Here is a 14,967-nt window from a genome sequence, read left to right on the forward strand (position 1 = left end):
AGTTATTTGGTTTTGAATATAAATAATGTTCAAACTGAATTAAATTAACTTTGGTCGCACAGACAAAAGTAGTAGGAAAAATAACTGACAAGAGCAAGCTACTCGATGGGGCAGTTCACGTGACTGGAGCACATGGATGGGTATAAACTGTTCAGGAAGGACAGGTACGGGAGGAAAGGTGGAGGAGTTGCATTGTATGTAAGAGAACGGTATGATTGCTCAGAGCTCCAGTTTGAAGCTGGAGAAAAGCCTGTTGAGAGTCTTTGGGTTAAGTTTAGAAGCAAGAGCAACAAGGTGATGGGCATGTGCTATAGACCACCAGGATGAGGTAGACGAGGTTTCTTCAGACAACTCACTGAAGTCTCCAGATCACAGACCCTGGTTCTAATGGGCGACTTCAATAACCCTGACATGTGCTGTGAGAGCAATACAGCAGTGCATCGACAATCCAGGAAGTTTTTGGAGAGTGTTGGGGACAACTTCCTGGTACAAGTGCTGGAGGAAGTGACTAGGGGCGGTGCTCCTCTTGACCTGCTGCTTACAAACAGGGAAGAATTGGTAGGGGAAGTAGAAGTGGGTGGCAACCTTGGTAGGGGAAGTAGAAGTGGGTGGCAACCTAGGCAGCAGTGACCATGAGATGGTTGAGTTCAGGATCCTGACAAAAGGAAGAAAGGAGAGTAGCAAATTACAGACCCTGGACTTCAGAAAAGAGGACTTTGACTCCCCTGGGGAACTGACTGAGCCTGTGGATATGGGGAAAGCGGTGGATGTACTATATCTTGAGTTTAGCAAAGCTTTTGATAAGGTTTCCCACAGTATTCTTGCCAGCAAGTTAAAAAAGTATGGATTGGATGAATGGACTATAAGGTGGATAGAAAGCTGGCTAGATTGTTGGGCTTAACGGGTAGTGATCAACAGCTCGATACCTAGTTGGCAGCCGGTATCAAGCAGGTTTGCAGATGACACTAGGATGGGGGGAGATGCGCTGGAGGGTAGGGATAGGGTCCAGAGTGATCTAGACAAATTGGAGGATTGGGCTAAAAGAAATATGATGAGGTTCAATGAGGACAAGTGCAGGGTTCTGCACTTAGGAAGGAAGAATCCCATGCACCGCTACAGGCTGGGGACCGACTGGCTAAGCAGCAGTTCTGCAGAAAACGACCTGGGGATTACAGTGGACAAGAAGCTGGATATGAGTCAGCAATGTGCCCTTGTTGACAAGAAGGCCAATGGCATATTGAGCTGCATTACTAGGAGCATTGCCAGCAGATCGAGGGAAGTGATTATTCCCCTCTGTTCGGCACTGGCGAGGCCACACCTGGAGTACTGCATCCAGTTATGGTCCCCCCACTACAGAAGGGATGTGCACAAGTTGGAGAGAGTCCAGCAGAGGGCAACAAAATGATTAGCGGCTGGGCACATGACTTACGAGGAGAGGCTGAGGGAACTGGGCTTATTTAGTCTGCAGAAGAGAAGAGTGAGGGGGAAATTGTTAACAGCCTTCAATTACCTGAAGGGGGGTTCCAAAGAGGATGGAGCTAGGCTGTTCTCAGTGGTGGCAGATGACAGAACAAGAAGCAATGGTCTCAAGTTGCAGTGGGTGAGGTCTAGGTTGGATATTAGGAAACACTATTTCACTAGGAGGGTGGTGAAGCACTGGAATGAGTTATTTAGGGAGGTGGTGGAATCTCCATCCTTAGGAGGTTTTTAAGATCCAGTTTGACAAAGCCTTGGCTGGGATGATTTAGTTGGTGTTGGTCCCGCTTTGAGCACGAGATTTGACTAGATGACCTCCTGAGGTCTCTTCCAAGCCTAATATTCTATGATTCTACTTAAATGTAAGAGATGTAAAGCAAAGAAACAAAACAACAACTTATCAGAGTAAATATAAAAAGGACCTAGAGTGGGTCCGAGTCTCACCCACTTCTTTGCATACTGGCAGGGTTAATTTTGTTATCATAAAATACTCCCATGACAGATGGGTGCACCCTTGGATATTTCCAGTGGCAACTAATACACTGTATAAAAGGTTTTAACATCTCCACATAATATTTCAAATGTTCCTTGCTGCATCTCAAGCCTATTACTTCTTCTTTCATCTTCACTGAAAAATAATTTATTGATCCAAACATACTTGTGTTTGTGTACACAAGTAAGACTTGGAGAAGTAATCACTGAACTCACTTTTTGTAGGTGAGAGGTATAGCAGCATATGTTAGGGAAAGTGCAACTAAGTTGTTCAGGGTCCTTCAGTGAAACCAGATAAAGAAATTCAGTATTAATTAACAATGGAGAAAAAAATAATATAATGTATTTATTATGCATAACACCCAGAGCGTTCTTTGTGCTACTACTACCAAGCAATTATTTCTCTCTTTTTTGTATCTACATATGACTGGTTATGCCTTGTTACTTTTTCTATCAAGCATGTACTATACATCTTTTCTCATTTGGAGAACACATTACACATTTATTTTGTCATCCTCATAAGATTTTTTTTTTAAGTATTACAAGAGCTTATTTTCTATGTTTGAGTTATATGTGCTTTGAAATGTGTCGTTTATGGAGTTTCAAATAAGCAATGAATCACATTTACAGAGGTCAAATTAAAAAAACAAAACAGGCTAAATTTTTCAGATGCTGCTACGCAGAGAAAGCATGCTACTATTTACTTGACCTTGGAGCAGGATAATTATGTTTAAAACACCCTAGGGAAAGTAGAACACTTTTCTTCCCTAAATATTTCATTAACAATTTTATCAAAAAGTGAACTTCTTCTGACCTTAATTAGTTTGTGGTCCTTCTGCAAAATGCCTAACCCAATGAAACATTCAAATTATAAAGCAAGAAAGTGTTATGGAAGAATAATTCTTTTATAAATAGTAATAGTGCCAAGAGCACAGCAATGCCTTTCCCGTATATACACTCTAGTTAAGGACCTTGCTGAGTCACAGAGTAATTTAAGTGGCAAACGCAAATAGGAAATTATTGTAAATTCTTTGGTGTTTTATGCAAAGATGATCAGTAGCAGTCAGCAGTTCGTCACCATTAGAATGATAAGAACAAAGACATAATACTGTGGCTACAGAATTACCAAATAGGCATAGAATATACGTAGCCTTTCTACTTTCGTACAGATGTACAATTTTTATTTCAGTAATCTAGCATACACTAAGTCATGATAAAATAAAACTACAAATGAATAAAGCACAATAAGACTCTATGGTTTAAACACAGTAATGTGGGTTGTACATTTTTAACCAAGATCCAGAAAGGGTTAAGGCAAACCCTGTTACCTCCACATAATTTGAAAAAAGTGGAGCTAGTATATTCACTTTAAACTCTAGATACTGCTTAAACCAGCATCAGAACATGCATATTTACAATTAATATGCCAATCACAATCTGTTACAACTTCAGTTCAACTCCTAGAACAAAAAGTACAAGATTGATTCTTCAGGGACTGAGCATTTCTTTAAAAAGTGTGTCATCAATTAATACAGCCTTAAGAGAGAACATGCATTATATCAGCTCTGGGTTGGAAGATAAAGTAATGATGGTCAGCTCACAGAAAGAAGAAAATACCTAGAATTTCCTGTTCTATATTTTTCTAATTGGTGGCCTTGTAAATTTGGCATTGACAAGCCTCTACAGTCCTGAAGTGGCCATTTGCCTGCTGTTTGCTGCATTTTGGCAAGCATTCCTTAATGGTATATACAATGAGGAGTACTTGTGGCACCTTAGAGACTAACAAATTTATTTGAGCATAAGCATAACTTCATCAGATGCATGCAGTGAAAAAATACAGTAGGAATATATACATATACAAATATATATATATATATACACACATATACACACACACATACACACAAGAACATGAAAAAATGGGGGTTGCCATACCAACCCTAACGAGCCCAATCAATTAAGGTGGCCTATTATCAGCAGGAGAAAAAAAAACTTCTGTAGTGATAATCAGGATGGCCCATTTCAAACAGTTGACAAGAAGGTGTGAGTAACAGTAGGGAGGGAAATTAGCATGGGGAAATAGTTTTTAGTTTGTGTAATGACTCATCCACATCCAGTCTTTATTCAAGTCTAATTGAATCGTGTCCAGTTTACAAATTAATTCCAGTTCTGAAGTTTCTAATTGGAGTCTGGTTTTGAAGTTTTTTTGTTGAATAACTGCGACTTTTAGGTCTGTAATTAAGTGACCAGGGAGGTTGAAGTGTTCTCCGACTGGTTTTTGAATGTTATAATTCTTGACGTCTGATTTGTGTCCATTTATTCTTTTGTGTAGAGACTGTCCGGTTTGGGCAATGTACATGGTATATGTTTTCCATTTCACTTATTGATAAGATGATAAATTCATATATGTCTTTTTTGCCCCCGTGCAAGGGTGATCTCTGTTTTACAGCCGTCTTGCTGGCAAACAATTGGTACATCTAAAACTAGCATATAGGATTGAATTACACCCCGCTATCACCAAAAAGCAGTCCAAAATAGTTAAACCTGTAAATTACATTGGGATCACTCCTCTCTTGTTACTCTCCCATTACTCTTTCATTATGGAAAATCCACTCAAGGAAACACTTCCACAGTTTTGGATGACAAATGATGTTAAGTAATCCCACCTTCTGTTTCTAAACAGAGTATTTAAACTTAATTTTCTTACGGTACCCTCTTCAGTAAGAAGGGGAGGGAATAGGAGTGGGACAGACTATGCTTGTAGATTTGAACTTGAGCTACAGGATTCATTTGTTTCACACACACACACACACACACACACAAATTCAAGGGAACATGTAGTAACACACTCATTCAGACATGAGGTATTTGGCAAATGTTAAGATCATGCTGCCTCATTAACAAGCAGAGAACTGTCCTAGTCACACATTACATACCCAAAGTATGCATACATCACCATTTATTACTACACTACTGTAATGCTTGGTCTATGCTTGAAACTTATATAGGCATAGTTATGTAGTCTGGGGTGTGGGGGGAAAAAAACAGACTTGACCGACATAGCTATGCTGAAAAAAATCCTAGTGTAGACTCAGCTATGCCAACAGAAAAGTGCTTCTGTCAACACTGCTAACATTATTCAAGCAGGTAGTGTTCCCACACCAGAAGAAAAAACTCCTTCTGTCAGTGTATGCTGTGGTTATTTTAGAGGGCTATGCTGGCATAGGTTCTTTAGTGTAGACATAGGCCTACTCTATACTACAAAGGTAGTTGACATAAGCTGCCTTGCGTCAACCTAGCTGTGCATGTGTCTACACTTAAATTTGTCTCCCACCAACGTCAGCTCTCCATTATGCCAACACAATAACACCACCTCCTTGAGCAGCGTTGAGCCATGGTCAATGTAGTGAGGTTGATGCAGTGTGCACGTAGACACTGCATTACCTGTGTCAACCCTAACAGTCCTCCAGCAGTTGCCCCACAATGTCTGACACTGACTGCTCTGATCACAGTTGTGAACTCCACTGCCCAATGATCACCGAGAGCAGAAGCTTCCCCACCCCTCACAATTGCAAGTTCCCCAACAGATGAGTCAGTGGTTACTGCCACCGATACTCGTAAGGAACATATCGAACTTGTCATCCCTCCCTCACCTGGGAAAGGAGGCTAAGGCAATTGCTTGTGAATTGCTGTGCTGGTGTGCTAACTATGGGATGCCAACAAGAAGATAATTTGCTCGGTCTCGGCTGAGAGCCTTGAGCTTTCGTTGGATCTCAACTCAGGTGCATCCAGAAAAGGTGCGACATCGAACATGTAAAGGTCCCCTTGTGTGAAAGGTGACCTTTAAGGAGGGGAAACTGTACGGGGAGACTTTGGCAAACCAGTAAAGTGCCTGAAACCAATATGGCTTATTGCTAAAAGCAGCCAAGTCAGCAGGCTGCAAATTGGCCAACTCAGCAGGCTTAGCTTAACTAAGGCAGGAGGGGAGGGGGGGTCTTTGGGTGCCACAGAGAGGGCAGCTTGACCCCGTGTCCTTCCTGATAAGAACTGTGTGGAAGTGGCTGATACATGCATTTTAGAAGAGCAGGATGTGCCCCAGGAATGTCTATTGGGGGCCTCACGGCTGCAAACTCTGGAAAAACCCACACCTGGTTAATCAATAATCAGAAGGAACCTTTTGCTGGACCACCGAAACTGCTTGTAACAAGTTTTCTTTAAGGGACATGTCTAATGTATAAATAAGGGGGGAAAGTTTGAGGTAGTTGGACTCTTTTTGGACTCTCCATCTGGATACATCTTGCAGTACCCACCAGCAGATGGAAGATTTGGCCACCAGAAGCCTGCTGTTGTGCCACCCAAGAACCACACTCAGCTTTGGTAATTATCAAGCATTGAGGGTGTTTTACTAATATTTTGTGGACATGTGTAAGTGCTTGAGACTACATAAAGTTTAGCTTTAAGTGAAAGCACTTTTGCATTATCCTGTTTGTGCCAGCCATCTATCGGTCAGACAGCCGTGTCTCCCCTGATTTCCCGACACCACCTCGCATAGAGTAAGAGTTAACAAGAGCTTTGGGTTGAAAGAACCCCGGGTAACAATGGGATCAGTGATAAAACATGGTGTAATAATCATAAATGTACAGCAAGCACCACAGAATTAATAGGTGCATTGTCAGTGTTCTATTCATAGATATGTACCAAGCACCACACAATTCCTAACAGGCTCCCAAACAGCAGGGCCAGATAGAGCACAATACACCGAACACATTACTGTGGCTCACTCTTAAAGTCCTCTTTAGCCTCCCTGAGCCATACAGCTGTGTTGAACTCTTCTGACAGCCCTTGTATGTGGCTATTCAAACTCAGCAGAAAGCCACTCCACCCTCCATGCTGGCGGCAACTTTTCCCCTTTGCTTCACAAATATTATGCGGGACACAACATACAGCTATTGCCATTATGATATTTTTCTCCCGGAGATCCAATCTCATGAGTAAACAATGTCAGTGCCCCTTCAATCTACACAAAATACACCGAATTCTCACTCTGCATCAGCTAAGCCAACAGCTCAATCTTTTCCTTGCTGTGGTGGCCAGTGTACGGCTTCATGAGCCAGGGGAGTATGAGGTAGGCTGGGTTCCCCATGATCACTACTGGCATTTCAGCATTGCTACTGGTAATCCGCTGGTCAGGAAAGAAAGTCCCTGATTGTACCTTTTAAACAGCGTTGTGTTCTTAGAGATGTGAGTGTCATGCACCTTCCCTGACCAGTCAACACTGATGTTGCTGAAGCATCACCAGTGATCCGCCAGCATTTGCATTAACCATAGAAATGCATTAACCATAATTTGCATTAACCATAGCCCTTTCTGTTGATGTACTCTGTGGTCAGGTGCTCTCGGCCAACATTTACAGGTGCTCCATGAATGCCACCAGCAATCTTTAATTGGTTCTTGCTATGCACAGCAATCTGTCCTCCAGAAAATCATTATGCTCTCTGTGGCTCTGCAAATACCAGAGGACCATGCACCCTGTGTTTGCAATGCTTATGACGATAGTGCAGAGCTGTACAGGCTCCAGGCTTCTGCCAGAGATAGCAGACAGCAACAAGTCCTGTGCAAATTCGTGGGACTTTGAAAATTATGGGATAGAGATAGTATTATGGGATGAAGAAAGGTGCATATTGGGAACCTGTCTTTCCAGTCCAAGACATCCCTTAACAACTCGTTTCTGCCCCATTACACATTGCCAAAACAGAGAGTGCTGGATGGTGGTGAGCTGCAAACTGGTATAACTACACATAGTGCACCATACTGTGCACTGAAACAAGGACTTCTGCAGTGCCGACACAAGGGAGCCAAGTATGCACACGCACAAGCAATCTACCAACTGCAGTGGCCTTATGCCAACATAACTTGCACCAGCAAAAGTTTGTAGTATAGACTTGCCCATAGCATAAGGCAGTGAATGTAATTAAATGCATGTAATTTGCTTTCTGAACTGAAAATTTAAAAAACCCTAATAACCTATTTTATTGTATGTTTGTGTTAAGGCATAGACTAATTTAAACCTCTTAAAATGTTATATTTTGACTATGTTTGGATCTAATGATTATTCTCTTTTGGACCATGCTGGTCCCCTCTATTCAAAACAGATAAGTTTAACTGAGGCTTTATTTCCTCATGTAAATGGCTGTAACCTTTACAGACACAGTTTTACTCCAACAGTTCATATATACAAAACTGTATTTTAATGACTGCATTTGTTTATTTGGTCCATTTGACTCACTTTGTTCATCGTTTCCCCTATAAAATCAGACAACAGCTCAAGATATCCTACAAACTGGGGTACTAAGAAATGGTTTTTAAATGATTTTTTTTTTTTTAAATCAGGATAGCCTATTTAAAGGTTACTCTGACTATTTTAAACAAAATCCACTTTCTGGCAGTTACAAAAATCTCATTTCTCATTGTCCCATATTGACCATTTTATGTGCAGACTTCAAACAACAAATGTAACAAAATGCTGCTGACAATCTCTACTAATTGACACAAGTGCTTAAAATGTCTCTGGAATCACAACCTCCAATTTCGTTCTCATACATCATAATGTATTGAGACATGTAGAAGTTCAGTACAAAAGAAGTTGTACAGCACTTTTTAAAACCTCCTTCACCAAACTCATGGCAGATTTCCACTTTGGGGAAATTTATTTTTCCCTCTATTTTCTTACATGTACTTTTTCGCAACATCCTTAAAGTAGTTCAAAGCCATGACATTAATCAGTTATCTTCACTATTTAAGAACAGGAGAAATCAATTTACCTGAATGCCATCAAGCAACTTGCTCATGCACCAGTAACTGTCAGCTTCAATGTTCTGCAGTACTTCTTCAGGCAGACTGGAAACATCAAAATTTTCCACTTCTTCTGCTGTGGAAAAAGAGGAAAAAGACAAGTCAATGAAGTGCACAGAATAAATAAAGCAAGGTTGACAAAAATAATTGATAACAAAGACAGCCACCTTGTATTCACAATCTTCAAAATGCATTCTTTAACAGGGACTAAATGCATCATTTATTGCTCAACTGTGTCATTTACAGGTTCTAAATGTTAATGAATATTTAATTTATTGCAGACTGTGAAAATCCTGAATCATGTCCAATTAACTAGAATTCATATACAATAAATTATATAATTCTAGACATTTCACACCTGAGAGAGGAGTACCAAGAGCAATAAAAATAGTCTTCTAAAATATATAAACTTTTTTTTTTTAAAACAGATTACTCTGCAAAGATGTTTTGTGTATGGGGGTGTGCACGTGCACACGTGTATTATTTTGTTTTTTCTTTTTTTAAAGAAAATAACTATTAAAAATATTCTTTCAAGGCACGGATTGTCTCTTTTCAGTGTTGGTACAGTGCCCAACACAAATGGCCCGAATCCCAGTTGGGGACTTTGAACACTACAATAATGTAAATATTTTGAATAAAAAAATATGAATAAATAAAAATTCTAATCATGTGCTCAATGCATCCCAAACAGCGACAGTAAGAAGATGTGCATTCAGCACAAATATACACCCAAAGCATATTTTTTAAAGTTCCCAAAGTCACACTGGCTGGCTACAACCCACTATGATGCCCTAGATATTCATTAAACAATCATAGTGATGTGAAAATTGTGCTCCCTAAGCTATTTCCTGTAATTTTTAAACTGGAGAGTTTGAATAGAATACAGGGGGCACGACCTCCCCAACAGCCGCCCACCACTTCCCTGCAGCCTAAGAAACAGCTGGTAGAGCTCTAAGTAGTTGGTGTCCCTTCCCTTCCCTGCCGCAGCTGAGCAACAGTTCCCCTGCTAGCTACCTGCCACGTCACAGGAGGGTCAATAGCTCCGGCTGTCCCACTGTCTGCCAGGCTAAAGGAGCTAGAACTGGTTGGAAATTTTTCCACCAAAACTTTGCTAGAAAATGCCGAGTCATCAAAACAAACTTTTAGGGGAAAATCATCCTTTTTGACAAAACTTTCATAGGGAAGGTTTCTCAGGATCCATGATAGAATTTCTGGTCTAAACCGCAAGGAGAGCAAGAGACTGCAGTTCAGAGGTTAGCTACCTCAGATGTAACACGCCCCGTTTCAAGTCCCTGCTCTTAATGAGGAGTCTCCCACAGCCCAGATGAGTTCCCTGTCCACCAGGGTACAGTGTCAGTGTCTCTCTGGCCCAATGAATATTTGATTATTTATAAAAGTGGAACAGCTACAACAGGATGAAGGGAGAGGGGTGGGAGAGAGAGAGATCCTACAGCCCGGTTATTAGGTTATTACTGGGATGTGGGAACTCCTGCTTGGCCTGATTCAGAGGATGGACTTGAAACTGGGTCACCCACATGCAAGGTGAGTCCTTAACCACTGGGCTATTCTGAGCTATTCTGGAGTGGGTCTCTCTCTTTTTCATGAATTTTTTTTTAAATGTCTCATTTGTGCTCCGCGTCAAAAATGTGCTCCGCGTCAAAAACGTGGCAAAACCTCAACATTTTCTGCAATAGGGAATTTTTGTTTTCCAGCCAGTCCTACTGGGAGCCCTGAGGTGAGCAGGATATGAGCTGCCTAAGTCAAGGTGTGTGGCCTAGCAAAGTATGAATCTCCCCCTTTGCATGGCCACAAAGCAGCATTAATTGAGAAACTGAGAATCTACAGTAGATTATAACTCCCTAATACTCTGGCCCATACCCGCAGCAAGTTACAGCAGTTTGGGTGCTGCTCTAATTTGTCCCAGCTTGCTGTAGTGGCCAAAGAACTATATGCCAGCTTGGAATAGCCAAGGTTGGGATAGCTGCACTCTCCAACCACTTCCCCTTGGTCCCTACTATGCCTGCTGCACCAGAGGCTGTTGGCAGGAAGACAGTTGTAACTGAGAAATCCCCAACAGGGAACTCATGAACTATTTCAAGGGACACAAAGGGAGTAGAGTTTCACACAGGGAGCAGAATGAGACTGAGAATCTGACCCAAAGCACTAATTGTGGTCCCTTGAGCTTTTTGGAAATAACGTTTGGCTCTCATTCTGACAACGTTGGATATCACTGCATCATCCCAGGTAACACTACAACCCATACCAATGAGATGAAAATAATTCTGTAGTTAAAAAGCAATCATTTGGAGGCAAACATCATACATTTTCCTACAAAACAAGAGATCTGTTAAGTCTGGTATCGCACAACTAGTGGGTTAGGCTGCAAGGAGTCACCGGTTAGGTGCAGCCATCGGACGTGTACACTATTCCTACTGCCACCATCCATAGGCTCCAACTCCATGGGTGCTCCAGGGCTGGAGGACCCATGGAAAAAAAATAGTGGGTGCTCAGCACCCACCAGCAGCCCTGCCAATCAGCTCCTCCCCCTCTCCCCCAGCACCTCCTGCCTGACAGTGATCAGCTCCATACAGGAGGTACTGGGGGAGGAGCGGGGGCAGCACCCTGGGGAAATCACAAAGTCGGCACCCCTGCCACCATCCCCCAGACCTGCTCTACCCCTGCTTCCTAATTATAGGGCTGTTATTAAGTCCTCTACCTGGCAGGTTTACAGTTACTTTTCACCATGCATACCAGTTACTTTTCACCTCTCTCACCATATGATACTCCACAACTGTGATCAACAAAGACATGCCCAAGCATTTTCAGGGTGATGGGCTGCAGGCAAGGCAATTTTTATGCGGCATCCTCAAATGTGGAACTTTCCCCCTCCCTGAGCTGTCCATAGCCCACATTTAATAACTTTGGGGAATTTTGTAAAGACATCTTTTTTCCCCTACATCTGAAATTTGGAAAATGGGTATAGGAATATCTGTGATAGTCATTATTTGTATTGTAGTAGCACCTAGGAACCACAGTTATGGGCTAGGACTGTTCAAAACACAGAGCTGTTCAAAACACAGAGCAAAAAGATGGTAATAGCCCCCAAATAGTTTACATTTTAAGTGAGATTTGTTTAATCTAAGGTAATTATGATTATTTTTAAGGTTAAGATTCTGTCATGAGTATTTTTAGTAAAAGTCAGGGACAGGTCACGGGCAATACACAAAACTTCACAGAAGCCCGCAACCTGTCCCTGCACTGGAGGCTGACTGCCAGCAGCTGCTCCAGCCCCGCCACCGCTCCTGAGGGTAGGGGCTGATACTGCTGCTCCTCCAGCCCCAGGGGTCCTTATCCAACCTCAGCCACTGCGTCAGCCCTGGGGCTGCTGCTCTGCCAGCCCTGGAGTGACAGCTGCTCCAGCCCTGCCCCAGAAAAAGTCACACAATCCGTGACCTCCATAACAGAATTGTATCCTTAATTATCGTTGAGGCATGGTGAATATTGCGTGAAGATGGACAAACAAGACAAACCTCAAACTTTTGCTCTGTGTTTTGAACAGCATCTAATGCAGTGCGGTCCTAGCCCACACTGGGGTTCCTAGGTGCTACTACAATACAAATAATTAATAACTATCACAAATATTCCTAAACCCACCCTTTATCCATGATAAAGGCATGTTTTAATCATTCTGGAAGTGCCTCAAACAGACAAATACTTTAAAGTGAGCTGCAAAAGAAAAAAGTGAGTGTGTGTACTTTTTGCATCTTTCTAGTGGACTAAGAAGGCACAGCAAATTTCCAAACATTAAAAAACCCTTTGTTTTCTCTGCTTGTTCTTTACATTAAATATGCGAGTGTTGTATACACAGTTTTTCCTGAAAGACTCTGTGCACTGCTGGAGGAAACATTCATGACATCAAGAAACTGAAAAATGGAAAAGGGAAGAGTTCTAAGAAAGCAAAATAAAATGGGAGAGAAGCAGAAGGATTATTACTTCAAAAGAATATGAATCAAAGTCCTATTTCATTTTAAACCTTTTTTAAGTTTCCTATCAGAAAACAAAGACAACTTTCAAATAGTATTTGTAGGATGCCTGGTTTAAATTTGTAAGCAATGAGTTCAATTCATAATAAATAATAATAATATAAAGATTAAATAATGTGTGGATGGAAAAAAGCAACAGACAAGTGTGCATTTGTATCAGTATGTGGGGGAGGGGGATCACTATATAAAAATTCCCAATTATAATGTCTCACAGCAATGTTTCTCATTTTCTTCAGTTTCCTGTGGAGATTTTCATCATGTTATCTATGTAAGTGTAGAAGACAGCAAAATAGATGCCTGAAGAAAACCTGCTGGGACATGGAGTTAAGTGACATGCTGATCTGAGTGTGTATGTTACTGCAAGTATTGCTATTAGCTGCTGTTTACTCCCTCCCCGTGTATTACCCTATGCTTGTGAAACTGTCCTCTGAATGAAAGTCCGTAACTCATTTAGGAAAACTAACTAAATGCACACTCCACAGGCAGCAACATGACAAAATGAAAGGAAATTAATTATACTTTGTTACATGTACATTTGCCTGATGATCCTATCAAATAAATAGGTTAAACAGATGTGATTGTATTCAAATTCCTCAGATTTAAGAATGAGTGTCAGATTGAGATTAAGACCACTCATCCTCTTTTTGGTGGGTCTGTTTAACTGCTATAATTAAATTCATATTAGTTTCCTCACTCTCTGCCTTTTAAAAGTACTTATTGATTGCTGGAAGAGGAACCCCCACAGTTTTCAACAGAGATTAAGTAGATCTACCATGGCAGCAAGAATAATGCATTAGCACCTGCTGCATGAGAGGGGCAGTTTTTGGCTGTTTTGTTTTTAAAAGGCCACTACTATTGTGAAAAGTTTGTGAATATGCACAGCCAGAATTGGATGTGGAGGACAAGACCTAGACTCTTAATTGTTCCAAAGGGAGATAAATTCCCATTATATCCTGAAAACCCCAAGACAAGCAAAATTGTGCAGTGAGCAGTCTACAAGGAGGGCTTTAGTGTTGGAGGGGCCTTGTTTAGTACTGAAAAGTTAATGAAGTATCACAGGATTGATCTCAGGCTCTCCCAGTGCTGCTTACCCAATGCCAACAACTGACAGTAGGTCTCTTAGCACTGGTCTACACTACTAACTTATGTCGGTATAACATCACTCAGGGGTGTGGAAAAATCTATTCCCCTGAGCAATACAGCTATACCAGCCTAATTCCCGATACAGAGAGCACTATGTCGATGGGAGGGCTTCTCTTCTTGACACAGCTACACCCCCTCGAGAGGCAGGAGTACCTCAGCCGACAGGAGAAATTCTTCCATCAGCAAAGGTGGCATCTTCACTGAGTGGTACAGTAGTGCAGCTGCGCCGCTGCAGTGATGTAAGTGTAGACAAGCCCTTAAAGAACCCACTACAGTTACTTGCATTCCCTACACCAGTGGTTCTCAAAGCCAGTCTGCCGCTTGTTCGGGAAAGCCCCTAGAGTGCCGGACCGCTTTGTTAACCTGCCGCGTCTGCAGGTTCGGCCGATCGCAGCTCCCACTGGCCGCCTTTCGCCGCTCCAGGCCAATGGGGGCTGCGGGAAGTGGCATGGGCCAAGGAACGTGCTGGCCGCCCTTCCCTCTTTGGTACCTCTGACCTAAAGGACAAGGCAGTTTACTTTGGAATATGTGCTAACTAATTATGCTAAACTATCTGTTTAATCTTGTATTTAGCTGTGACGCTCTGGTTACCTTTCCCATGCCTGAAGAAGAGCTCTGTGGAGCTTGAAAGCCTGTCTCTCTCAACAAAAGAAATTGGTGGAATAAAAGATATTGCCTCACCCACCTTGTCTCAGGAGAGGGCGGGACAGTGCAGTGTGCCGGAGTCACCCTGCAGGTAGTAGCCAAAGCTGCTGAAACCCAGAGCATGGGTAGTGTGTTGCTGACAGGCTGCTAGCGTCAGAGTTACTGGGCCAGGGCTGTAGCTACACACAGACACTCATGGTGTGACCTGTATGCTGCCTGGCTATTTCTGAGCAGGCCAGGTTGGGAGCTACAACAGCAAAGCATTGAGAGGCAACAAAGGTTTCGGGGCAGGTGGTAATACAATCCCTCACTGGTC

General features: G+C 42.1%; 1 protein-coding gene across 7 annotated transcripts in view; it reads right to left on the bottom strand.

Annotated features, from left to right (window-relative positions):
- Positions 1 to 14,967, bottom strand: part of TBC1D22A (TBC1 domain family member 22A) — a 454,341-nt gene that overhangs the window by 274,765 nt on the left and 164,609 nt on the right. For all 7 annotated transcript variants that reach the window (XM_075124482.1, XM_048836262.2, XM_048836263.2 and 4 more), the window contains one exon: positions 8,790 to 8,896. In XM_075124482.1, the coding sequence (XP_074980583.1) occupies positions 8,790 to 8,896 (107 nt within the window). The remainder of the gene's footprint in view (positions 1 to 8,789; positions 8,897 to 14,967) is intronic.

This window comes from Caretta caretta, chromosome 1 (assembly GCF_965140235.1).
Source record: "Caretta caretta isolate rCarCar2 chromosome 1, rCarCar1.hap1, whole genome shotgun sequence".
In the NCBI taxonomy this organism is placed as follows: Eukaryota; Metazoa; Chordata; order Testudines; family Cheloniidae; genus Caretta; species Caretta caretta.